At 25.3% G+C, this 26093-nt stretch overlaps 1 protein-coding gene across 5 annotated transcripts in view; it reads right to left on the reverse strand.

The window, feature by feature from the left end:
• Positions 1-574: 574 nt before the first annotated feature.
• The window catches only part of LOC130671860 (poly(rC)-binding protein 3), a 46084-nt gene continuing 20565 nt past the window's right edge, over positions 575-26093 (reverse strand). Inside the window, exons 4-9 of one of the 5 annotated variants that reach the window (XM_057475964.1) lie at positions 24989-25387; positions 23994-24116; positions 17420-17516; positions 17066-17366; positions 3896-4057; positions 575-3213 (exon numbers count right to left, since the gene is read on the reverse strand). In XM_057475964.1, coding sequence (XP_057331947.1) covers positions 3129-3213; positions 3896-4057; positions 17066-17366; positions 17420-17516; positions 23994-24116; positions 24989-25387 — 1167 coding nt within the window. In that variant the 3' untranslated portion in view covers positions 575-3128. Of the gene's footprint in view, positions 3214-3895; positions 4058-9337; positions 10336-17065; positions 17367-17419; positions 17517-23993; positions 24117-24988; positions 25388-26093 lie in introns of those variants that run through there. The other 4 variants (XM_057475966.1, XM_057475965.1, XM_057475961.1 and 1 more) reach the window with 4 other exon arrangements.

Raw genomic sequence — 26093 nt, forward strand, 5'->3', positions numbered from 1 at the left:
AATGATAAATAAATTTATCAAAGATTTAAGGAGAATGAAGTTTAAAATCGGAGGGGGGATTTAAGTTTAAAATTTTCCTCGCTTACTTTTTCTTAGTCAAGTCTCCTAATGAGAGAACGCACTTTGAACTTTTACCTCTCGTATAGCGCTAATTATTTTTACTAATTTTTAATTATTATTTTTTTCTTTTATTGTATAATAAATATATTTATATATTTGTATGTATATATTTATATTGATATTTTAATATTTCACTTATTTGTTTTCTTTTATATTTTATTTAAAATTTATTTATTTTCATTAAACCAAAATTTGAGAAAAATAAATAATTAATTTTTGAAAAGTATTGCAATTAATTAATTAATTGTTATTTAAGTTAATCTCTATTAACTCGGAACTTCCCTTTAATCGTATGGTATACATTTGTATGTGTGTATATATTTATATATACATTAATCATGTACACGTAAGAGCGCATGCGTGAGTTTACTTTTGAGAGAGGGGGCATCCGTTAACTGAATAGTTACAAGAAATTTCCAATTAACCGTCCGAGTTAATATCATTCGACTGTAGATTTTACTTAATTTGTATAAAAAAAAAAAAAAAAAAAAAAAAATGATTATTCTCCGGTATGAATTTTTACGAGTTCAAAATTATGACTATTACATTAATTAACTTTTATTAACAGTACGATTAATTATTTATTAAGCTCGTTATTATTATCATTTTCCGGAGAAAATAAAACGAAAATAGCTTGATATTTTTTTTTTATACATGAGTCCTTATATTAATTTCAAATTAATTTAATTAATTAATCATCAATTTCTAATCATTTCTATCATAATTATTATTAATTAATTAATAAATATCCGCCCCTCCTATATAATTTAATGAATAAATAATTTTGAATGATGTCTGCATGCAAAAGCTACGCATCTACATTAATAACCACCCAGATACCATGTAATTAATTATATTAATTACATTAATATAAGCACACCATTAATTTAATTTGTTTATTTAATTATTATCAACTATACCCATTAATAAATATTTCTTTTTTATTCAATTAATTAATTATCATTATTATTAATATTTCATATTCTTTTATATATATATATTTTTTTTTTATTTTCTACGTAAATCGTTTTAACGAGACGCGTGAACGAGAGTAATTATCAAATTAATTAACAGAAAATAACAATAATAATAAATAATTTATTAATTATTTTATAATTACGAGGATAAAATAGTCTAGTGTTATTTAAAAAGCGTCAATTACACCGATAACACATTTTATATGTATCATTTAATATTTATTAATAATTAATTAATTAATTAATATATTATTAATCATAATGTTATCGGTTAACCCTGTCTGTCCGAATTATTATTTTTTTTTCTAATTCTCATTTTTTATTTTATTTTAATAACAATAAAATATAAATCCCCAATTTAATTAAATAATAATATTAATAATAATAATAAACTTTATATATTACTCGTGTAAAAAAAATTACTACTCATATGAAATTCAGATCTAAATTTTCATCACGAATCTAAATCGCGATATTACTCATCATTAATTTTCCTCAACAATTTTACCCCCCCCCCCCCCCCCTCATGTCACATCTGTAATAAACCGAAAGATCTTATGGTCCGAGCAAGAAATTGTCTAGTTAAGTCTGCAAACAAACGGAATTTTTTCCTACTACTTGACTATAATGAAGTCTATGAATTTGCACTAACGCGCATGCGCAATGACTTAATTGTAGAAAAATGGTGGGAGAAAAGATCATTCTTTTACGGACTTAACTATACTTTTGGTTTTTACTCCCACTTTAGATGTTATATAGACTAATTCTCCCACTTTTCTCTGCGCATGCGCAGATTAGAAGTCTCTGGTAGTGGGAGAGACTTCGCGTTCATTCTCTCTCAGGGAGAAGTTCATACAACACCTACAGACCCTATTTATTTAAACTGTATCGTTACTACTTCATACCTTATTATCGAAATTAGTTTTATAATCGATACTGACTTGCCATAGATAAGCCTACAAAAAATTAGTTTTTCTCCCATTACTTTGCTATAGTCACGTCCATGAATATGCACTAATGCGCATGCGCAGTAATGACTTAACTGTAGAAAAATTACGGGAGAAAAGATCTTTTTTTTTACGGACTTTTTACTTTAATAGACAGAAAGAAATTTGACTAAACGCATCGTGGTCAAAATTAGGTTAAGTTTTCCTAAAAATCATTCCGTCCATTTCAAATACGTAATAAATGGATACGGATTTACTATACGAAATGTTGGAGTAAATTAATGATAAAAGTCATGTTTGCATCATGATCTGAGTTTCGTAATGAACTTAAGACCTAAATTAATTATGAACAAATTTTTTTTTTACGGGTAATTATAATAATTAATAATTATTATTAACGTTCACTCGTCTCTTAATATCCAGTCGACCGGATTCGCAGACAATATAGAAAATACTAACGTCCGGTTTAATATTTTTTTTTTAATTATTATTTTTAATCCCGCATTTGTATTCCCATTTAATTAATTAATATATTTTTAGTCTTCCCCATTTTTTATTAATTATTAATTAATTATTTTATTTATTTATTTTTTTTTAAATATAAAAATGAAAACTAACGTATCTTTGGCTTGTTCCCTTTACCAATCGGCAGTTTGTTAACTGCGATGTCCATATTATTTATTATTATTATTATTTTTAATTAATTAATCATTAATTAATATTTTATGTATTTTGTTCACCCTAATAATCGTGATCCTCCATCTTTGTTTTAAATTAACCATTTAATAGTTTCCTGTACAATTTTTCGGCGCCTTCATTTTACTACGATATTTTAAATTCAAATTTTTTTTTGTGTCGTGTTGGATTGTTTTAGTGTTTAATTAGTTTATAATAATTAAGCAATCGGTTACTTAATTATCGACTATGTCTTGATTGTTTCATTTTTTTCTATTTGTTTCTTTTTCCACGCGTGGTTATATATATGTATTTTTTTTTTTTTTTTTATATATATTTTTTTTTCTTGAGAAACGTATAGTACGATACGAACAATAAAATACTTTAAATGTAATTAAATTACATTTATTTAATGAATTGGTGACTTGACGATGTGATTCGGTGCAATGTAGTGATATGCGGGAATAGCCATTCCTGCAGTCTCCATTGATATCCTGTAACAAAATATATATTTATTAAAAATTAATTAATTTAAAAATTTTAATTTTTATAAAATCACAAAAAAAGAAAATTATCTACAAGTCACGAGGTTGAATTTTATTTTTTTCTTAAATTATCTTCAATTTTTTTTCCTTTTAAAGTTTTCTATTAAAAAAAAAAAAAAAAAAAAAAAAATCAAATTTTTTTAGAATAAAAAAAATTAAAGAAATTTTTCCAATTGAAAAGAAAAAAAAACTTTTGAATTTTCTTCTACAAAATTTGAAAAAAAAAAAAAAAAAAAAAAAAATCTACATAACGAAGTTGACTTATTTTTTAAAAATCATCTCCAATTTTTTTTAATCAAAAAATAGGGAATTAAAAAATTGAAGAAAATCTTTCAATTAAAAAGAAAAAAAAAATTCATTTAAATTTTCTTTAAAAAAATGATAATTTTAAAAAATGATTAATCGACTCTTGTTCAAAGTAAAAACTTATGTGAACATATATAAAAGGTATTAAAAGGAAATAATTAATATGAAGGAAGGTAAGAGTCGATATAATTAAAATATTAAAATGCAAACAATGTTTGTATATGTATATTGTTTATCACAATGTAGAGAAGGTATGAATCGTATAATAAAACGGTTAAAAGGACAAGTAGATTAAAAGGACTACAGAGGAGTGGATGGTGCTTACCGAAGATATGGGCAGGAGCCTGGGTCATAGTTGGTTGAAATTGAATGTATTGAATTCAATTGACACATCCTCTCTTTTTCTCTCAATACAAAATAAATATTTCTCTCTCTTATTTCTTTCTCTATACACTGAATTTCTCTCGCTCGCTCACTTAAAAAAATTCTTGCAAAAAAAAAAAAAAAAAAAAAAAAAAAAAAAAAAAATAGTAAACACTGTTTTTTAAATTTATCATTATCAAATTAATTAGCACTCTATCATTTTGTTTACGTCCTTACAGCCTTGTACAATGGACTATAAATACAAAAACAAAATAATATACTTATGTTTTAATTGATAATTAATATTAACTATTACGTAGAGCTGAAAATAATTTATTTACTATTCGCTTAATTACTAACAATTTTTAATTCATTCTTTCATTTTCTCATTTATGCAGTCCAGAAGCTGAGCTCAATTATATGCTGTCATATATTTACAAATTTTTATAATAAAAATTTCAAATTTCGTTTATTGAAATAAAAATTTTATTTAAAATTTTGCGCGGGAAAATAAAAAATTTTTCCTATGGCGCCCAAGCCGGGAATCGAACCCAGACTCACTTGGTATCGCGCAAGTGTTTTTTGAGCTGTGCTACGGAGCTTTTATTAATCTCTACTAAAATTATATATTTTTTTAATTCATTGTCACACTCAATTAATTTGGTTAATTTTTAACAATTAATTAATTCGATGAATTAATAAGCAATAAAAATTATGATTTTTTTTTTTTTTAATTAAGTGTCAAATTTAAATCAGCTTGAGGACTAGCTCATATAAAATTCTTGTCAAAATTAAATTAAAAATTGTTAGTTAATTTTAAAAGGTAAACTAAAATGAAATATTTAAAAAAATCAAAATAATAATAAATGATAATATTTTTTTAAATATTTTATTATTTTGTATTAAACACGCCTAGCTTTATTCAACAAAGTGATACAATTTAGCCAAGTGCTTGCTAAGCACACAATGCGATACCATCTTTTACCTAAATTACCTCATTTACTTATCAATTCTTACAATTAATTATTATTATTATTTTACTCCATAGTTATAATCATAATAATATAAAGAATCAATTAATGATAAGGAAAAAAAAATTAATCAATGTCTTAATCGACTTAATGCTAAGACTGATGTACATTACAATTATTATAATTATTAATTAAAATCTAAGGTCTCATTAAATTGGGTAAAAATTTCATCTTTTATTTAAACTCTTTCCATAAATTACCATCCTCACTTACTTATTTTATTTTATTTTAACTTTCTAATCACTTTCGCGTACAATAACATCAAACTGTAGTAAAACCCAGACTACGATAAATTTAAAATAAAAATCCTATAAAAAGATTTAAAAGTTTATTCGACGGTCCCTGGTTTATTTAAACCGTTTTCAGAACAACTACTAACTAAGATTGAGCACGCAATTTATTTATATTAATATTATTATTATTTTTAATTTAGTATTCAATCGAGATTTTTATTTTAAACACTTTACATTTTTTATAAACAATTATTTTTTTTAAAATTCATCTCGATTAAATTATCTACGGACTAAATTTAAAGTGGAAATTTTCGTAATCGGTGATTGTTACAATTACGTGCCAAACAAATAAAAGTATGGACAAAAAAAAATAATTACTATTAATTTAATTGAAAATGCGCTTAGACTAAATTTTTTTAAAAACCATAATATACATACTATACATACTTTTATATAAGTTTATTATAGAAACTTAATTAGTTATTAATAAAACACTCACTGGAGTCGCACTTGTCTTTGTTATTTTTTTTTTTTTTTTTTTGTAATTATAAGCTCGCTAATTTATAGTTGTGACGAATTGTTTTTAAATAAATAAAGGTTGGAGTTGAATGTCAAGTTGAACATGATTGTAAAATTTTTTTTAAACACGTCAGTGTGTAAAAAAATTTACTTGGGTAATGAGATTTTTTTTTTAACTGTTTGCTGTTAAAAATGTGAAAAAATTTTTAAGCTATAATTTGATAAAAAAAATTTATGTGATTCTTATATAAATTTTATCTGATTCATATGATGATATATATGACTTTCAAAGTTTAAAGTTAGTCATAAGATATATGAAGTCATATAAGACTCAGATATTGATATTATACTATAGTTAAACAATATATGATGCTTATCTGATTCATATAATAATATATATGACTTTTGAATTTTTAAGTCATTTATAAGATATACGAAGTCATATAAAACTCAGATATTGATATTGTGCTATAGTTAAACAATATATAATACTTATCTGATTCATATAATAATATATATGACTTTCAAATTTAAGTCATTTATAAGATATATGAACGTCATATAGAACACAAATATTGGTATTGTGCTATAGTTAAACAATATGTGATTTTTATCTGATTCATATAATAATATATATAATTTTCAAATTTAAAAGTCATTTATAAGATATATGAAGTCATATAAGACTCAGATATTGATAATATGGTATATTTAAGCAATATATGATCATATATGAATTATATGGTTATATTAACATCTTAAAAAAATTATTAAGCATATTAATTTTTCATATTGATATTAGAGAATATTCAAACTTTATATGACTCAGATACAGTTCATACTTAACCATACAAATTATATGATTCAGATATGATCTATATATAATTTATGACTATAATTTGCGTATAAACTATATTTTTTTCATACAAATTCTATATATCGAAACTACACTTGAACAATATATGATTCATATATCAATCAGATATATGTAATATAGTTTATAGCAAATTTACAATCATATATCATGTATATGATTCATATAAAAAATCGTATATTGACTTCATTCTAACCTCAAACAACATATGAATCAGATATAGTTTCTAAACAATTTATGATCACATATCACATATATGATTTATATAAAAAATCGTATATTGACTTCATTCTAACCTCAAACAATATATGACATATATGAATCAGATATAGTTTCTACACAATTTTTAGTCATATATCACATGTATGATTCATATAAAAATCGTATATTGACATCATTCTAACCTCAAACAATATATGACTTATATATGAATCGGATACAGTTTCTAAACAAGTTATAATCATATATCACATAATATGATTCATATAAAAAATCGTATATTGACATCATTCTAACCTCAAACAATATATGATTCATATATGAATCAGATATAGTTCAAGTTTATAAATTTTTTTAAATTTCCCGCCAAAACCTGTTTTTAAAAAATATTCAAATTATTTAAATTTCAAACAATTCGTCACAGATTTTCTTTTTTTCTTACAGCAGTCCAATTAATAATAATAATATTAATCATATTTAATTATTTATTTTATTTAGTAATTACATGACTTTGTTTTGAATACACAGAATTTAATAAAGAAAATAATTCCAATAGCTTACTATGAACTTTATTATTACCGACAAAAAATACACATTTTTATCCTTCATGATTGATAACAATAACAAATAATTTAATGTACCTTTAATATTAACTGAAAAATTGTTCATTCAGACTAAAAAAAAATAAAATTAATTGGAATTAATTATAGTAAAAAAAAAAGTTTTTAAAGACAACAAACAATTTTTAATTTGTACACAAATTAATTGTTAAATAAATTAATTTATTAATTCGTCAGAACGTGATTTACTTTATTGTTTAAAATTCAATTCGCGCTTTATTTCTATTACAGAGCTCATACTACTGAAACTTTTGCTGGCTCTATTATTCATTAATTCAGTAATTAATTTTACTTTTTTCAATCGCAATTAAAAATTACAATTTACAGTAGACTAATTAATATAAAAAGACAAAAAAATTAATTACTCGTTTCACGTGGACACGAGCTCCGAGTATGAGAAAAAAATTAATAAAAAATAAAGAAATATAAAAAGTCAAAAACCACTCACATTATAATTAAATTTTTATCACTAAAAAAAATAATTATAATAATATTACTAGCAAATATAAACTTATCATAAAAAAAAATTAGAAAAAAAAAACGTCTTGCGCTTTTCTAGTCGTGGTAAAAATTTTTATAAATCATTATTTTTTCTTCTTCCAACAATAATTGGCACACGAGCTTGATTAATAAAACAACATTCAAAAATTACTGTACTCGGAGTACGTTTTCAAAATTCTCATTTTTTTTTTCACTAGACAAAAAAAATTTATCCCTGTTCATTTTATTAATTCTAAGCGTGTTACCGTAATTACTACGAATTATTATCATTATTACCCATTTAAATTCACACTGATAATTTTTTTTTTTTTTTTTTTCATATTTAGAAGAATAATTATCATAATTTATATTAAATAATTTTTAATTTATCAAATTAAAATTTCTTATAATTAATCGATAAAAAAATAGCTAATTTTTTTTTAAACGAAACATAATCAAGTCTATTTTTTTTTGGTCACAAATGATTTTTCAAAATTTTTTTTTTTCGCGCGCATCACGAATTACGGAATTTTTTTTTCAAATATTGCAAATTGCTATTAAAAAAAAAGACAAAAAATTCCTCGTATATGAACATATATGATCATATATGATACTCGTTGATATATGTTCTTATATGTACATATACATATATATATTTCAAATTTATATGCTCATTAATGGTAAAAAATAAATATATGATGATATATGACTACAACTCATAATCATATATGATCATATCTGATCTCATAATTAATGGAAATTTTGTAATTAAAAAAAATTCTTATATATGGTATTTGTTCATATATATATATTTCAAAATTTAAGGCTCATTTGTAGTCAAACATAAATATATATGATAATATATGATGACATTATTTCTGGTCATATATTCATGGGCATAATCTTGCATATTTATATATGGTCATATATATGTCAAATATCTGAAGAAATAACATATATTATCATATATGATCATATCTGATAAAGTTTCAATTTTTCGGAACTGTGATTAGAAAAACTTATATATGACTATATATGATAATATATTTATTCATATACGTTCTCATATATCGATGGAGAAAATATATGAACAAATACCATATATGATGATATATGACATTTTCCATTAATTTCAAGTCATATATTCACAGATATAATTCTGCATAGTCATATATAATCATATCTGATAAAGTTCAAATTTTCAGGAACTGTAATAAAAAAAAACTTATATATGACTATATATGATAATATATTTATTCATATACGTTCTCATATATCTATAGAGAAAATATATAAACAAATACCATATATGATCATATATGACATTTTCTATTAATTTCAAGTCATATAATCACAGATATAATTCTGCATAGTCATATATAATCATATCTGATAAAGTTCAAATTTTCAGGAACTATAATAAAAAAAACTTATATATGACTTATATGACAATGATATTTATTCATATACTTCCCTATATATCTATGGGAAAATATATGAACAAATACCATATATGATCATATTTGACATTTTCCATTAATTTCAAGTCATATATTCACAGATATAATTCTACATAGTCATATATAATCATATCTGATAAAGTTTAAATTTTCGGGAACTGTAATAAAAAAAAACTTATATATGACTTATATGAAAATGATATTTATTTATATACTTCCCTGTATATCTATGGGAAAATATATGAACAAATACCATATATGATCATATATGATATATTCTTATATTTTCTAGTCATATATGTGCATACATGATCCCGCATAATATATGATAATATCTGATCAAGTTCAAATTTCTATATGATAATATATGAAATATCATAAAAAATAAAAAATTTCAAAAAATCATTCGTTGCCGCGAAAAAAAGCAGCTGTCACTTCTTTTTGAAGAATCGCCAATTTCTAATTAATAATTACGAATAAAAAAAAAATTATCAATATCTAATAGTGTAATATAAGTAATATATAATAATATTATTATAATTATTATTAAAAGTGTAAATAATAAATCATACGGATGATAATATTCAATAAGGATTGTACTTGGTCCTTTCAGATTTAAATTTTCCGCTGTCAGTTGGTCCAGGTGCACCTGGACTTCTAAGACGTGGCGTAAATGTCTTGTGTGAGCGATGGACCCCAGTTGTTTGGACAGGTAATGTCGCAGTTGCTGCACCAGCAGCACCGCCAAGTAATTCCGTTAACCCGCCAAGGGCTGTCAGGCTAGAGAGGGCGTTGAGGGCTCCTGGCTTGCTTAGCAGCTGAGCCAAGGGGATTGCGCTGGCCAAAGGAGAGGCAGTGGTAGTAGTATTAGAAGGGGAAGCACTGGACCCGGACGCCCCGGGAGTGGTACCGCTGCCAGGGTTTTGGGTATTTTGGGCCTCTAGGTTAGCTTTCTGCAGTTCGACACTGGGGAAAAGACACAAATGTATATAAAAGGTGAGGGTGGGATCATATTTTTTTTTTTTTAATTTTTAAATTATTCTATGATAGACCAGAAAATAATTAATTTTTTATAAGAAAGAATATATTTTATAATTAAGAGATTTTTAATAATAATAATAATTAAGAAAAATTTTACGAGGAAAATAAAATTTTTTTTTCCGTAATTTCGATTTAATTACAATTTTTTTTTTATTTATTGCTGGAGTGAAAGTATTCCAAATTAATTTTTTAAGCTTTGAAATATTTTTAAATTTAAAAAAAAAAGCGCGAAAATTTGAATTTAAAAAAAAGTAATAATTTCGTTATTGTTAATCCAGCAATAATTAAATGAAGTATTGCATTAAATAAAAAAAAATTTCGTGCATTTTGAAATCTCGACTTGTATTTTTTTTTTTTTTTTTTTTTTTTCCCAATAAATCTTGAATTTTTTTTTTAGTTGTAATTGTAATTGAATTTTTTTTATTTTCTGAATTTAATTGTAAAGCTGACTGTCGAGACGACAAAGTGTGAGTTATCCACAGCGCAACGAGACACCGAGTTGCTGATAGTAATTAGAGGCCTCTTGATGCGCGATGGAGTTAAAAAAAAAAAAAAAAAAAAAAAAAAGAAAAAAGAAAAAGAGGAAATGCCTCGCCAATTGATTGCAACGAGTTGAGCGAGGACCCTAGTATTCGGATGTGATTAATTGATGAATTTTACTTCATACATACATATATATGTGTATATACATATATATAAAAATATATTATAAATAGCATCCTCGTAAAACTCAGTATAAATATTAAAATAATTATCACATGTGCACTTTGTTTATTAAAAAAAATTGATTTTTTAATTTATTAATTATTTATTATTATTAATTAAATAAATTGAATGTTTATTTTTAAAAAAACTGAGTGCAAATCATGCGAAAAGTGCAATTCATTAAATTAATTAATTTATTTTGATTAAAAAAAAAGTGTATAAATATTAAAGGCGGGAAATTTTTAAACTAGGATTAAAAGATACTGTAAAAAAATAAAAATATTTTTTTTAGCAGTACAACCGTAAAAAAAAATATTTTTATTTTTTTTTGCACCGGAAGGTGTCGATTAAATGCCTGACAATCTGGAATAAAATATATATTTTATGGATTACAAGATAATAAGAAAAGAACTAAATAAATTTAGAGTGAATTGTAGCGAGTGTTTTAGATAAGAGTTATTTAAAAAAAATGAAGATTTTATTATATTTATTTTTTAATCGAAATTTATAAACGGTGATTTATATACGGAACTTTATTTCAAACTCATGAATTTTGTTTTTGTTTTTGTTTGCCATTTTATCCTTTGTGTCGCGAAGAGAAATTTGCAAGTCAATGGGTTTAATAGACAAAAAAAATTACTTTGTTTAATAAAAATTGCTATAGAGTTTCGTTTCTAATTTTTGTACCGATACCGAAATTTGAAAGTTTTTATTTTCCGCTAAAAAATTCTTTGTTTTTTTGTATGAATTTCTGTGATTTTTAAATTATTTGGCGCCAAAGTAATTTATTTTTTTTTAGGTTATAATTCATACAATTTATGAAATTTGAAATTTATATTTTTTTTATACCAACGAAAAAGAAAATCACGAAATCAAGAATGAAAGTAGGGGAGAGGTGCTGCAATTGTAACACTCAATAAAAAACTATTAAAAAAACTAAAAATTATTATTATTCTTTTTTTAACTTATTCAAAATAGTAAGTCATTGATTAGATCAAAGTTTCAGTTATTAATTTTGTTCCGACATCAAAATATCGAGAATTGTTGAAAATACGCGTGAAAACTTCTTTTGTACGCTTCACAATTTTTTTAATAACAAATTTGTTTTCTAATGTTATGATGTGAGACTTGTATTAATACTTTAAGAGACATATTAAGAGTATTGTATAATCTAATTTCATATAAATTTACTGATTTTTGTTATTGTAATTAGATTTTTATTAACAATTCGCGTGAGCATAAATTGTAACCCTTGAACGAGTAGTAATTGTAACACTCAGAGTCGTGTATGGGATCTGCGCAAACTGGATGCGCCACAAATCTACTCTGGGTTAGTGTAATTTTTTGATTGTTTCAATATTTATAAATGTTTAATAATTTATATTACAGATCCCAATATATGTGATACTATAAGTTTAAATACTTGACTTTAAGAGAGTAAAGTATAATAGTATGTATTAAGACTGAATAATAAAAGCAATTTCATGAAAAATATCTATTTCGTTCCGTGTTACAATTGCAACTCGTGCGCCGCCATCTTGGTCCCCGACTTTAGTTAAATAAATTGATTTGTTAATAAGTTAACATTGACTTTTTACTAATTAATTAAGTCAGTCACATAAAAGATACTATCAGCTAACTTTCTGACAGTTTTTAACTTTACTACCTTAAAAAAAACAAATGAAATAGAAAAAATAAAATTTTTGTTACAATTGCAGCACCTCTCCCCTACTCTAATTCTAATGGAGCAGACATCAGAAAAATTTTAAATTATTAATGAATAGAGTAAATAATTAATTAAATACGAGCAACCTGCAATCACTACGTGACTGCCCATTAATAAATTTTTTATAAATATTTTTTTTTTAATTATTTCCTCTACTTATTTATAACTTTATATTTCTTGATGTCTGCTACATTCACACGTGTATTCTAATTACTAATAATTACAATTCAAATAATTAATTTTGCAAATACATTCAAAATTTATTTAATTTAGTTCTAGCGGTACCGAAATTCAATCAAAATTTTCTGCGTAACCTCAAAATAGTCAACATTTAAAAAAAACAAAGTCTATATTCACGATACGGCGGACACATAAAAGCGTAAAAACAATAAATTGATTAATTAATTAATCAAAAACTATCGCTACGTTAAAAAAAAAATAAAAGCATTAAAAGCTTCTTGGCGAAAAATTTACACGAAAAAAAAAGAATTTCTTGGCGCGAAAAATTTAAACCTCAAGAAAATTTTCGCATTGCGAATTGAAACCGAAAATTTTCTTAGGGAGAGAAAATTTCTCCCAAGAAATTCTTTTTTTTGCGCAGGATAAAATTGTCTGCAAAAAGGTAAAAAAATCGCGTTTCGCGACTAAACTAAAGGAGAAATTTAAGGATAATTGACCGTAATTGCTAATGTAAGAAAAAATCTAATTCGAGTTTAATTAATTAATCTAAAAAAAATAATAAATATAATAGTTATAATAATTATAATAATAACAGGACAGCCAGCGGTTAAAGGAACAAATATTGAGAAAGAGAATTGAATAAGAGAAAGAGCGGAGTTGAATATCTGCAGGATACTCAGGAAACTGGACCTGGAAAACAGGACCTGGAAACAAAGGATTATGAATTGATTTTGTTCTTGGTCTCGTCGTTATTTTCTTGAAACTGGTACTCCTTGAAGGCACGTACTATACTCCAGTCGTTGATGTGAAGAACCGTCTTGTTTGTTTCCGCATCATTGTTTGTTTTTGTTTGTTTTGTAATACATTATCAAAAGAGGAACTTGTGTTTTCCTCTTTTGAATTATACGTTTATATAACTAGCTCACCTGCGTTCTTATTTATTTTATGCTACTGTGCTGGTCTTAACGACTAGATGGATCAATTTATTTTATGATAAATATTTATAATTATTTAAGCCGGTTACTGTAAGGCCAATGTTTATCAAGCGAACTCAAGCTCATACTAAGGGGAGTCTATTTTATTGCGTATATTTAGTTTTATGTTTACGGATATTGTGTACGAACAAATAAACGGACTAATAAATAATGATAATACTGTGATTAAAAATAAACGGATTCATTGTTTTAATAATTTTAGATCAATTAAAAAAATTTTAGTCGTGTATTTGAAATTTTATACTTTTTCAATTATTTGTATATTTATTTTTATACTTATTCAATTATTAAAGAAAAATGCACACCATTTGCGTTCAAGGTGTGCATTAAAAATAAATCGATTATTAATTGATGTGATGGAGTTATTTTTAGAATTTTATGCATTTTTTATACAAAAGTATAATTCAATTTTATTCTTAAAAGAATATTCAAATAGAGAATCGTTAAATTTGTGAAATAATTTTATTGCACACCATCGGTATTTAAGGTGTGAATTCAAAATTAATACATTATGGTAAGAAGTAATGAAGTTATTTAGAGTTTTTTTTTGCATACAAAAGTAGAATTCAATTCGCTTTCTAAAAGAATATTCAAGTAGAAAATCGTTAAATTTGTAAAATAATTGTATTGCACACCAGTGGCATTTAAGGTGTGCATTCAAAATTAATAGATTATTGTATGAAGTGATGAAATTATTTTTAGAATTTTATGTAACGTCAATACAAAGGTAAAATTCAAATTGATTTTTAATAGAATATTCAAGTAGAGAATCGTTGAAATTTTTTCAATTATTGTCCTGCACACCATTTGCATCAAAAATAAATGGACTATTAATTGACATAATAAAGTTTTCGTTAAAAATTTATGTTGTATACAGACAAAAATATGACTCAGTGATTTTTAAAAGAATATTCCAGTAAAAAATTGATACATTTTTTAAATAATTGTATTGCACACCATTGGTATTTAAGGTGTGCATTCAAAATCAATGGACTATTAATTGATGTAATGAAGTATATTTTAGGATTTTATGTTGTTTACATACAATAGTATAAATAAATTGACTTTTCAAAGGAATATTTAAGTAGAAAATTGTTGAATTTTGAAAATAATTATAATGCACACCACCTGCATTTTAGGTGTGCATTTAAAATAAAAAGTGAAGTATTGTTTAGGAATTTACGTTGTTTGCAAACAAAATTATAGTCTAATTTGCTTTTTAAAAGAATATTCAAGTAGAGAATCGTTAAAATTATATAATTATTGTCCTGCACACCATTCGCATTAAAGGTGTGCATTAAAAATAAATGGACTATTAATTGACGTAATGAAGTATTTATTAGAAATTTATGTTGTTCACAGACAAAAGTATAACTCAATGATTTTTAAAAGAATATTTAAGTAAAAAATTGCTAAGTTTTTAAAATAATTGTATTGCACACCATACGCATTGAAGGTGTGCATTACAAATGAATAGATGATTATATGAAGTAATGAAATTATTTTTAGAATTTTATGTCGTCAATGTAAAAGTAGAATTCACTTCGATTTTTAAAAGAATATTAAAGTAGAAAATTGTTGAATTTTTAAAATAATTATAATGCACACCATCTGCATTTTAGGAGTGCGATAAAATAAATAGTGAAGTATTGTTTAGAAATTTATGTTGTTTACACACAAAAGTATAGTAAAATTTGTTTTTTAAGAGAATATTCTAGTAGAACATCGTTAAATTGTCAATTTAATTATATTGCACACCATTGGTATTTAAGGTGTGCATTCAAAATGAATAAATTATTGTATGGAGTAATGAAGTTATTTTTAGAATTTTATGTCGTCAATATAAAAGTAGAATTCACTTCGATTTTTAAAAGAATATTTAAGTAGAAAATTGTTGAATTTTTAAAATGATTACAGTGCACACCATTCGTACTAAAGATGTGCCAACATTTTTTTTATTGATCACCGTAATTAAGTGGTTTAATAAAAAAAAATAATGAAATTGTATAAAACATCTTTGGAATTGTATTAGATTAAATGTTAACCTAGAATTACGATCTAAAGTACTCTCGAGCTGATATTAGACGTTCCAGAATCTCGGAATTCACATCTATATAGACACTAAACAGTCGAGGTCTGGATAACTCGAGATACCTCCAGGGCTTGCGTAATTAGTTGCCAGATATTAAAGAGACTTTTACGCGACATTAATTACCAAGTATTATATAACATAAAAATTACTATCATTATTAACACAACTATATTATTTCTATTATCATTCAAATTAATCCTCCATAATCCTCACAACTCCTCATAATTTACTATCATCTAAAATTAATTATCCATCTGTCGTTATGACGCACAACAAAAATAACTAATCATTATCATCTTATATTGTTGTGCTCTTTACCAATCCACCAATCAATCAATTAGAAATAAAATTTTCTATTAGATATTTTACAAAAAAACTAAACAAAATAAGATGATTCAGATATTTAAGACATAAATAATACACATGTAATTTTTCTTTATCGAAAAAATGATAAACTTTAAAGTTTTTTTTTTCCAGAGTATGTCTACATTTTATCATCCGATTGCTTAACAGAACACGTTTTTTCACGTTACCGTCTATGAATTCACAATGAGCAACAATAAGAACATATATATGTATTTATATATACATATATATATTCCTTATAAATAAAATACCATTGAAATAAAAATACTTAAATAATTATAAATTTCTTGGTAATTAAAAATTAATGTTCGATCCCTTAGAAAAATTTTGATTTTTTTTGCACACCAAAATTTTTTTATATAAAATATTATTTTGAACTCCCCTTTGTCTCAGTCAAAAAATGTATTTTTATATTGAGATATTTCTCTGATATATTTTTACTGAGATGTAAAGAGGGGTCACCATTATTTTGGTTTTTTTTGTGGACCTCAGAAATTTATAATTAAAAAATTAATGTCGGGTTAATTAGAAGTAAGACGAGGGGTGTAATGATAAATAATAATAAAAAAAAAAATGAATAATAGAGCTCACCTCATGTTGATGAGATACTGCGCGAGTGCAACTGCATCCGGATTACCAGTGATAGTAATAGTGCGATCAGTAGCACCGCCCTCACGCTCTTCACAATTACTGATTCTGATCATAGCACCAGATATCTGACGTATTTCAGCAATTTTAGTACCACCTTTACCGATAATACACCCAATTAATTCATTTGGTACAGTCATCTCGTGTGTCTGGTTATTAGCTGCCGGTTGTTGCCGATTTGTATGATTTGTACGTAATTGACTTCCAGCTAATGCCGCTAATGCTGATAGTTTATGAATAATACCTAGATTAGTTTATTTATTTAATACTTTCGGTTTATTTTTATTTTTAACTTACCAGCTGGGTTTAATCCCCCGGTATTGGCTGGCGCTGCCAGTCCGCCAAGACCTAGGGCTGCTAGACCAGCCAATGGATTACTACCTAGTTTTCCCATCTGTAACAATTTAATCCGATTATTTTACTTTTTGGACCTTTCGCTCTTTTGCGTGAGTGATTAATTCTTTTTTTTTGTTTTTATAAGCTATCAAATTAATTGGGGGAGGAGAACTGGCAAAACATCGATTTGGAGAAAAACATTTTTTTTATTAATAATTTTTGAATGTTTAATTAAAGTGAAATTTTTTTTTGTGTGGTGTGCAAAAAATTATTTTTTTGTGGTGAGTCAAAAAAGTGGTAACAAGTTGAATAAAAATTTAAGATAAATAATTTTGTTTTTTTGGTTTTGACGAAAAGCAAGAGACGGAAAATTAATTGAATTAAAAATGAAAATTTTAAAAAGCTGACTGTTTTGTAGATAAAAATTTAATCTTTCAAATGAGACCGTTTGACAAAACTGAAAATTTTATAAATTTTTTTTATGACACAATTTTTTGGGAAAAGGGTCTGAGATACAAAAAAAGAGCAAATTTGTGATTTTTTTTTTCAGAGTACGGTCGTTATTAAAATTCTCAAAATTTGTGAATCGATTAAGCATCACTTCAAGAAGATTCTCCTAAATTTTCATAAAAAAATATTGAAAAATAAGCCGGTGGTAGCGGGGAGAGACGAGTCACTTTAAAAACAGTCTCCATGCCGTAGGCAGGAAAACTCATGACTGCCTCATCTGAAATAAAAAAAAACAAAAAGATTTCTTTATTGCATAAGTTTATCTTAGATTTGAAAGAAGGATTTTTTTTTTCAATAACTACTTATTTTTTTAATTCAATAAAAGCAGCAATTTTTGGTAAAAATTCGAATTTTTTTATGGCACCTTTATCAAAAATTCAAAAATGAATATTTTGTTTATTCCTTCGGTCAAATCTAAAATTAACTTATGCACTAAAGAAATCTTTTTGGTTTTTTGATTTCAGATGAGACAGTCGTAAGTTATCCTGCCTACCGCTTGGAGACTTTTTTTTAATGACTCGTCTCTCCCCGCTACCACTGGCTTATTTTTCAATATTTTTTTATGAAAATTTAGGAGAACATTCTTGAAGTGATGCTTAAGAATGTCACAAATTTTGAGAATTTTAATATAGAAGGTACTCTAAAAAAAAACAAAAATTTGCTTTTTTTTTTGTATCTCAGACCCTATTCCCTCTTAAACAAAAGTTGAAAAATTTTATGCTAAAAAAATGTAAGATGTTTTAAAAAAAAAAATTCTATAAATTTGAATGAAAATCATTTTGTATTTGTTGCCATTAATGTAAAATTTATTTTTAAAAAATTCACCCGCAGAATACCCAAGAGTAATTTTATTTTATTTTAAAACGGAAAATAACGATCGGCATAACGAAAAACCGTCTGGTGTCTGAGATTTAATTCGTCTTATTCTCCCGGGTACGATTTTTCTTGTCGCTCCGACTCTTAAATATTTGTGAAGAGGAAAATAATTTGTTTTCTCTTTTGACTTGAGAACGCCACGGAGACTAATAATAAATAAAACAAAAAAAAAATTTATATATATATGAGATGATATGAAATGAAAGATTTAATTTTGTCTCGAAATGAAAATTTATTATTATATTTTATAATAAATAATAAAAAAATAGTAAATAATTCTCCTAATGATTTGCCAAAATTTCTCTCTCTTAAAAAAAAAATTTTTTTTATTGTGCGATTTTCTAATCTAATAAATCACCAGCAAAATACAATAAACGAACTAATTTGTGTACATTTCTCACTGTCCATTGTAATTTTAAATAGTAATGTATCATTAATTATTATAAATATAAAACGTGTAACTTAAAACATAAAAAAAATTTTTTTTTTCAATTAAATTAACACATTGTCATAAAAACAACACTGTAAGGGCAGCCCACCCTCGCGCAAACTCTTACTAAATTTATAACTTTATTTTTCAAAAATAAATTACGTTTATTTTCCAACTAACTAATTTATTTATTTTATTGTTTTATTAATTAGAAATTTTTATTTTTTTTTTTTAACTTTTAGTCAAGTGCCGAGTAAGCCATGCTGTTTATTTCATCTAATAAGAGCCACTAGAGAACAATAATAATAATAATAGTAATTTCCAAGTGACGCTGCGAGGATCAGAAATAAGAAAAAAATTTAAGTTTAAATGAAAAATACTTTGAAATAAAAGATTTTTTTTAGTGAAAGAGAAATAGAAAAAAAATTTATTGATTAAATTTTTTGTTGCCGAAAAATAAAATTTGAATTTTTTAATCAATAATTTATTTTCATTTTTTTATGATACTAAAGTTAGCCGACTAATAATTTTTGAAATTTATTTAAATCAATAATTTACAAAAAAAAAAATATTTGAAAAAATTGCACGTGTAGTTTTTTAAATTTTTTACATGTGTATTTTTTTAGATTTTTTTTTTTTGTAATTTATTTGTTAAAAAAAAAAATCCGGAAATTTTTAATTGTCTGCTAACTTCAGAATTATAAGTTAGCCGAGATCTAATAATTTTCAAATTTTTTTTAAATCGATAATTTACAAAAAAAAAAATATTTGAAAAAATTGCACGTGTAGTTTTTTTAATTTTCTACATGTGTATTTTTTTAGATTTTTTTTTTTGTAATTTATTTTTCAAAAAAAAAAATCCGGAAATTTTTAATTGTCTGCTCATTTCAGGATCATAAGTTAGCCGACATCTAATAATTTTTGAATTTTTTTTAAAGCGATAAATTTAAAAAAAAAAAATATTTGAAAAAATTGCACCGGTAGTTTTTTTAATTTTCTACATGTGCATTTTTTTAGATTTTTTTTTTTTAATTTATTTGTTGAAAAAAAAAATCCGAAAATTTTTGTTTACTAACTTTAGGATGATACTGAAGTTAACAGACGATTTAAAATTTTTGGATTTGTTTTTGAACAATTAAATTTGAAGAAAAAAAAAAAATAAAAATATGCACATGTAGAAAATTTAAAGGACCACAAGTGCATTTTTTTTAAATATTTTTTTTTTTGCAATTTATCGTTTTTTTTAAATTCAAAAATTATTAGACTTCGACTAACTTTAGGATCATTATTTGCATTAGAATTAGAAAATTAATAAATTTTTCCCAAAGTCCAATTAATTAAATAGAAAAAAAAATTTTGTAAGTGTAAAAAAAAATTAAATCGAAGTCGAATTTTATAAAAATGAAATTAAAAAATAAATTGAAATTACAAATTTATTTTGACGTCAATTGAAAGACAATTAAAATTTTTTCAATGAAAAAATTGAATAAAAAATTTAACGAAGTGTAAAAAAAATAAAAGTTAAATAAAAAAGCTAAAGCAATAAAAATAAGCAAATAAAAAATATATATATGTATATAAACATATATATAATAGGATCCTAGATCTTCATTCTCATGCATCCTTGGACAGTTTCTAAATTCAAATATTCTGTTATAAATTTTTCTACCAGTCCGCAAAATATATATATGTACATATGTGTTAGTATACGACATATATGACATATATACAAAGTATAATATCCGTTCAATATAATAGACTAGAGTCCAGACCACTATAGCATCTTACAAATCCTCAAACTCATTTTACATGCAGTCGTCTTAAAATATATAACATATCTATGTATTATATATGTAGTCAATGGAAATAACAGATAAAGATAATAAAAAATTTCTACGCAGTTGTATTTTATTCGCGAACAATGAAGTAGTCAATAAAAGATGAATTGCGGAGAAAAAAAAATTCAATAGGATGCAATGAGTGATTCCATTGCGTTTCGCAAGTCAAATTTATTCGGTAAATAGAATAAAAAATTTTTTCAATATCTCTCTGTATATATCAACGTAATACCAATGAAACATTGAAGCAGTAGACAAAAGCCGCGCTAATTAAAAATAATTATACGATATTATAATTTACTGTCAGTGGATGTAATTATTTTTTACTTATGTCTCATTTTACACAAAAAAATTATTTTTGAAATGTTCTATTTAATTTTGAAATTATTTTATAATTTTTACGACAATTGAGAGTAAAAAAAAAAATTGTCAATTAATTGCAACATTAAATTTTGCAGGAATTTATATTTATAATTTGTGTGAAAAAATTTATAAATGTTTATTTTTAAATTATTTATCTTTACAGATTTAAAAAACTTGTACCCAGTAACCCGACTCTATCCCGTAGTAACGTAACCGGAAAATTGCTTTATATTTTTTAAAATCAATGGCAATTTTTATAGATACGATTAATATTTAAATTACCGACGGCCATTTTGTCGCAATTGAAGCAGTAGATGCTTAACTTATTGTGTGAAGTAAAAGACCTAGTACTCGATCACTTCATACATTTGTATATTAAAATTTAGCAAAATTTATCATCTTGAAGTTAGCAGACAATTAAAAATTTTTGATTTTTTTTTTCTACTTATTAATTACAAAAAAAAAAAAATAAAAAAATGCACATGTAGAAAATTTAAAAAACTACAAGTGCAATTTTTTCAAATATTTTTTTTTTATAATTTACCGTTTTTAAAAGGATCAAAAAATTATTAAAAGTCGGCCGACTTCAGTATCATCAAAATTAATTAAATATAGATATACAAATATATGAGTGATTGGATACTGGGTCTCTTACTTTACTAATAAAAAAAATTCCCGCGTTTGCTCCACTCGCCTTAGGCTCGCGCCGACTTGTTACCGCGACATCTATCGTATTTTTACCCAACCATTCAGTGATTTGTATAAAAAATTTTATGTGTAAAAATTAAAAATAAAATTATGATACTAAAGTTAGCTGACGTCTAATAATTTTTGGATTTTATTTTAGAGAGTAAATTGTAAAAAAAAAAAAAAAAAATTTGAAAAAATTGCACCTGTAGTTTTTTAAATTTTCTACATGTGCATATTTTTAGTTTTTTTATTTTTTATAATTTACTCTCTAAAATAAAATCCAAAAATTATTAGACGTCTGCTAACTTCACTATCATATAAAATTTTAATATTTTGAGCGCGAGTTTTTAAATTTAAATTTAAAAAAAAATTATAAGATACAAATAGTAAATTTAATCAAAGCAATTTAATACCAAGACACAAGACAAGCAAAAGATTTATCATTTCCAAAGGATTTCATTCAAGTGCATGCATAAATAAATTAATAAAGTAGAATAATTTTGGATTTTTAAAATTATTTTTTCAGTTTGCAAAAAGTTGTTATTTATAAAAAATCCAAAATTATGAATTATCGCTTTTCAAAGTTCTCTCGCAGTTAAAATTTATAGAAAAAGAGAAACAAAGAGAGAGAGAACTTATCGAGCTTAAGTTTACAAGCAACAAGCGAGGATTATTAGCGTCAGTCTGTAATTGCAAGGCACGTGGAAAAGTGATGTTGGTTTTTTGTTATTGTTATTTATAAATAGTCAAATTTATTAGTATTAGTAACAATTGTTTGGAGTAAGTGTGTGGTAGCTTAGTAGAGGTCCTAGGTCCTGATAACATTCAGTTACACGCCAGGTTGTTATCTAATTGCAATTATATCGACACGATTCTGGGATTTTATTCATTTATTTTATGTTTAATTAAATCTGGTCAATTATATTTTACTGAGCCATTAAAGTTATTGTGTAATCAGTACTAATGACGTCATTTTATGCTTCCAGATACTTTATGTCAAACTAGTAATTTTAATTAATTTTATTTTACTATTATTTTACTACGATCCTAAAGTTACCGACAATTAATAATTTTCGGATTTTTTTTCAACAAATAAATTGCAAAAAAAAAAAAACTAAAAAAATGCACACGTAGAAAATTAAAAAATCTATATGTGCAATTTTTTAAAATATTTTTTTTTTAATAATTTACCCTTTTTAAAAACATCCAAAAATTATTATAATGAATTTGAAAAATTTCCGTCCAAAATTTATTTTAAAAATTGAGCTTTCGAAATTTACATAAAAAAATCCCATCATCGCATCAAATAAAAAAAGGTCTAAAAAAACATGTCCGGTACCGTCGGTCTAATAAATAAAAATAAAAAAAAAATAGAGTTTTTATTGAAGGGGTAGGGGGCAAGCGTCGTTAAGTAAAAGGCAAAAAAAAAATAAAAATAAAAATAATAATTACGTTGGTTGTCAAAGGTAGTGGGGGGTCGGGGTTGGGGGTGGGTGGGGGGTTGGATCACGAAAAACAAAAGACTTACGGCGTCTGCCAAGAGTGCGGGCGGGAGGGCTGCCTGCAAGTGTCCACTCTTCAGCAGGGGGTCGGCGAGGCCTGCCACGCTGGCGTGTAGGGAACTCGGGTGTAGCGGATGATGGTGGTGGTGGTGGTGATGGGGTGGTGGTCCGGCAGTGAGATGAGCCGGAAGTAGCGGATGATGACCGTGTGAAGCAAAAGGTGAGGAGGGGTGGGCAGCCGCGAAATGCGATGGGGTAAGAGTTTGGTTCAGCGAGGGGGGGGCAGGCCCGGCAGCGGATGCCTGCAATGGCAATACTGTACTTACGTCCGAGTGGGCGGGCACCGCGTAATTACCCTGGATGGTGTAAGCTTGCCCACCAGCCAGGATCACTGGCCCACCGACTTGGGGTTTAGGGCGATAAGGAATCGTGGCACCTTTGGGAGGGGACTGCAACAGATAAAAAAAAACAAACAAACAGTTGCGCGTTTTCGTGCGCATTATTAGTATTTTTTTTTTATTACGTCACTTCATTATTTTTTTTTTTTGTGACGCTTTAAGTGATTGACTTAATTAGACTAAATACCGTCAAGAGATTTCTTCATTTTTTAATTATTTTATATGATACTCAAGTTAGCCGACGTCTAATAATTTTTGGATATTTTTCGAAACGATAAATAATAAAAAAAAAAATATTTGAAAAAATTGCACCTGTAGCTTTTTGAATTTTCTACCTGTGCATTTTTTTACTTTTTTTTTTTTTTATCATTAATTCGTTAAAAAAAAAGTCCAAAAATTTCAAATTGTCTGCTAACTTTATGATACTTTATTTTATTATCACATATGTAAAATATTTTTTCGAAAAATTTATTTGTACTGAACATTAACAAGAAAATTATTTAAAAATTTTTTTTGTAATCAAGAAATCTCTACAGTAAATTTGTTACAATTTTTAACATCAATTTAAATTCTAAATATATATCGAGTATTTAATTTTTTAAATTCAAAAAATTGTGATACTGAAGTTAGTGACTAATAATTTTTGAATTTTTTTAAAAACCATAAATTACAAAATAAAAATATTTTTAAAAATTGCACTTGTTGTTTTTTTCAAATTTCTACACGTGCATTTTTTTTAATTTTTTTTTTTTTTTTTGAAATTAAATGATCGAAAATTATAAAGTTTATTTTTATTCTATTCAAAATTTTTTTTTTGAGGCCTAGAAATTTTTAGTTAAAAATTGTAACATTAATTATTTAAAAAAAAAAAAAATATAATTTTTTTGAATGTCTAATTATGAATATGATGGTTGTTATCTCACCTCTAACATGACGCAGCAAATGTGATATATGCACTGAGTAATAGACTCGCTGGTACCGGAGATAGTTACTGTACGTTCTGTGGAGCTGGGAAGCATCTCAGACGCGACTTGAATGAGCGCACCAGTAACTTCCCTTATTTCTTTGATCTTGGAACCGCCTTTGCCGATTAAAGATCCGCACTGAGACGCGGGAACGATGAGCCGTAGGGTGATTGGAGTACGTGGTGTATTACCGCCACCTCCAGCGCCTCCGCCCGAGACATCGTGGAATTGCGAGCACCATTCCTCGAATTTCTTACATATCAGGGTAAAAGCTTTGAAGATTGAGTTGGTTGGTCCAGTTACTGTTACTATTCGCTCAGGACACGAACCATCTGATATGTTTATCTTTGCACCGGACTGAAAAGTTCATTAAAAAAAAAAAAATAAACTTGCGATCCGACTAATCACTCAAAAGTTTGCTTTTCTTACTATTCAAATTTTTAAAATTTCCCGCCTTTTTCTAAGATGTCGCTTTTACTTTTTCAATACTATCGACTAGTGCTGCCACCAGTAGGTGGAGAAAAAAATAAAAAATGGCAGCCAAATTTCCATTAATCACCGGTTTTAACTTTTTTTTGTTAATTACAATTAAACAAAGAGGATTTGAATCGCGATTTTCAAAAGTGTCTTTGCCACTAATAGTACGAAGTTAATAAAAAAAAAATTATGCCGACTTAACATATTTTTCTAGAGTTATCGTGCTTCCGGATTCTTACAAGACAGTCGACAGCACAGATTTCCCGTATGAAAAAACCATATACTGTCGATAATATATAAAAAAATATATGGTAAATAACTGAACATATATGGCGGCAAAATTATTAATATTGATTAATGTATGATTTATCATATATAATAATGTATACGTTTAATATTATAATAATCCATATCATTTATAATATATGTGATTATATACATGTGATATTGTATCAATAATTATATGACCGCTTTATATATTAATTTATAACGTAAAATATATGTTTCATCTTATAAATTAATTTATAATTTCAGTATTATTATAATCCATATAATTAATAATATATGTAATTGTATACATATGATA

Source organism: Microplitis mediator, chromosome 7 (genome assembly GCF_029852145.1).
Source record: "Microplitis mediator isolate UGA2020A chromosome 7, iyMicMedi2.1, whole genome shotgun sequence".
NCBI lineage: Eukaryota > Metazoa > Arthropoda > Insecta > Hymenoptera > Braconidae > Microplitis > Microplitis mediator.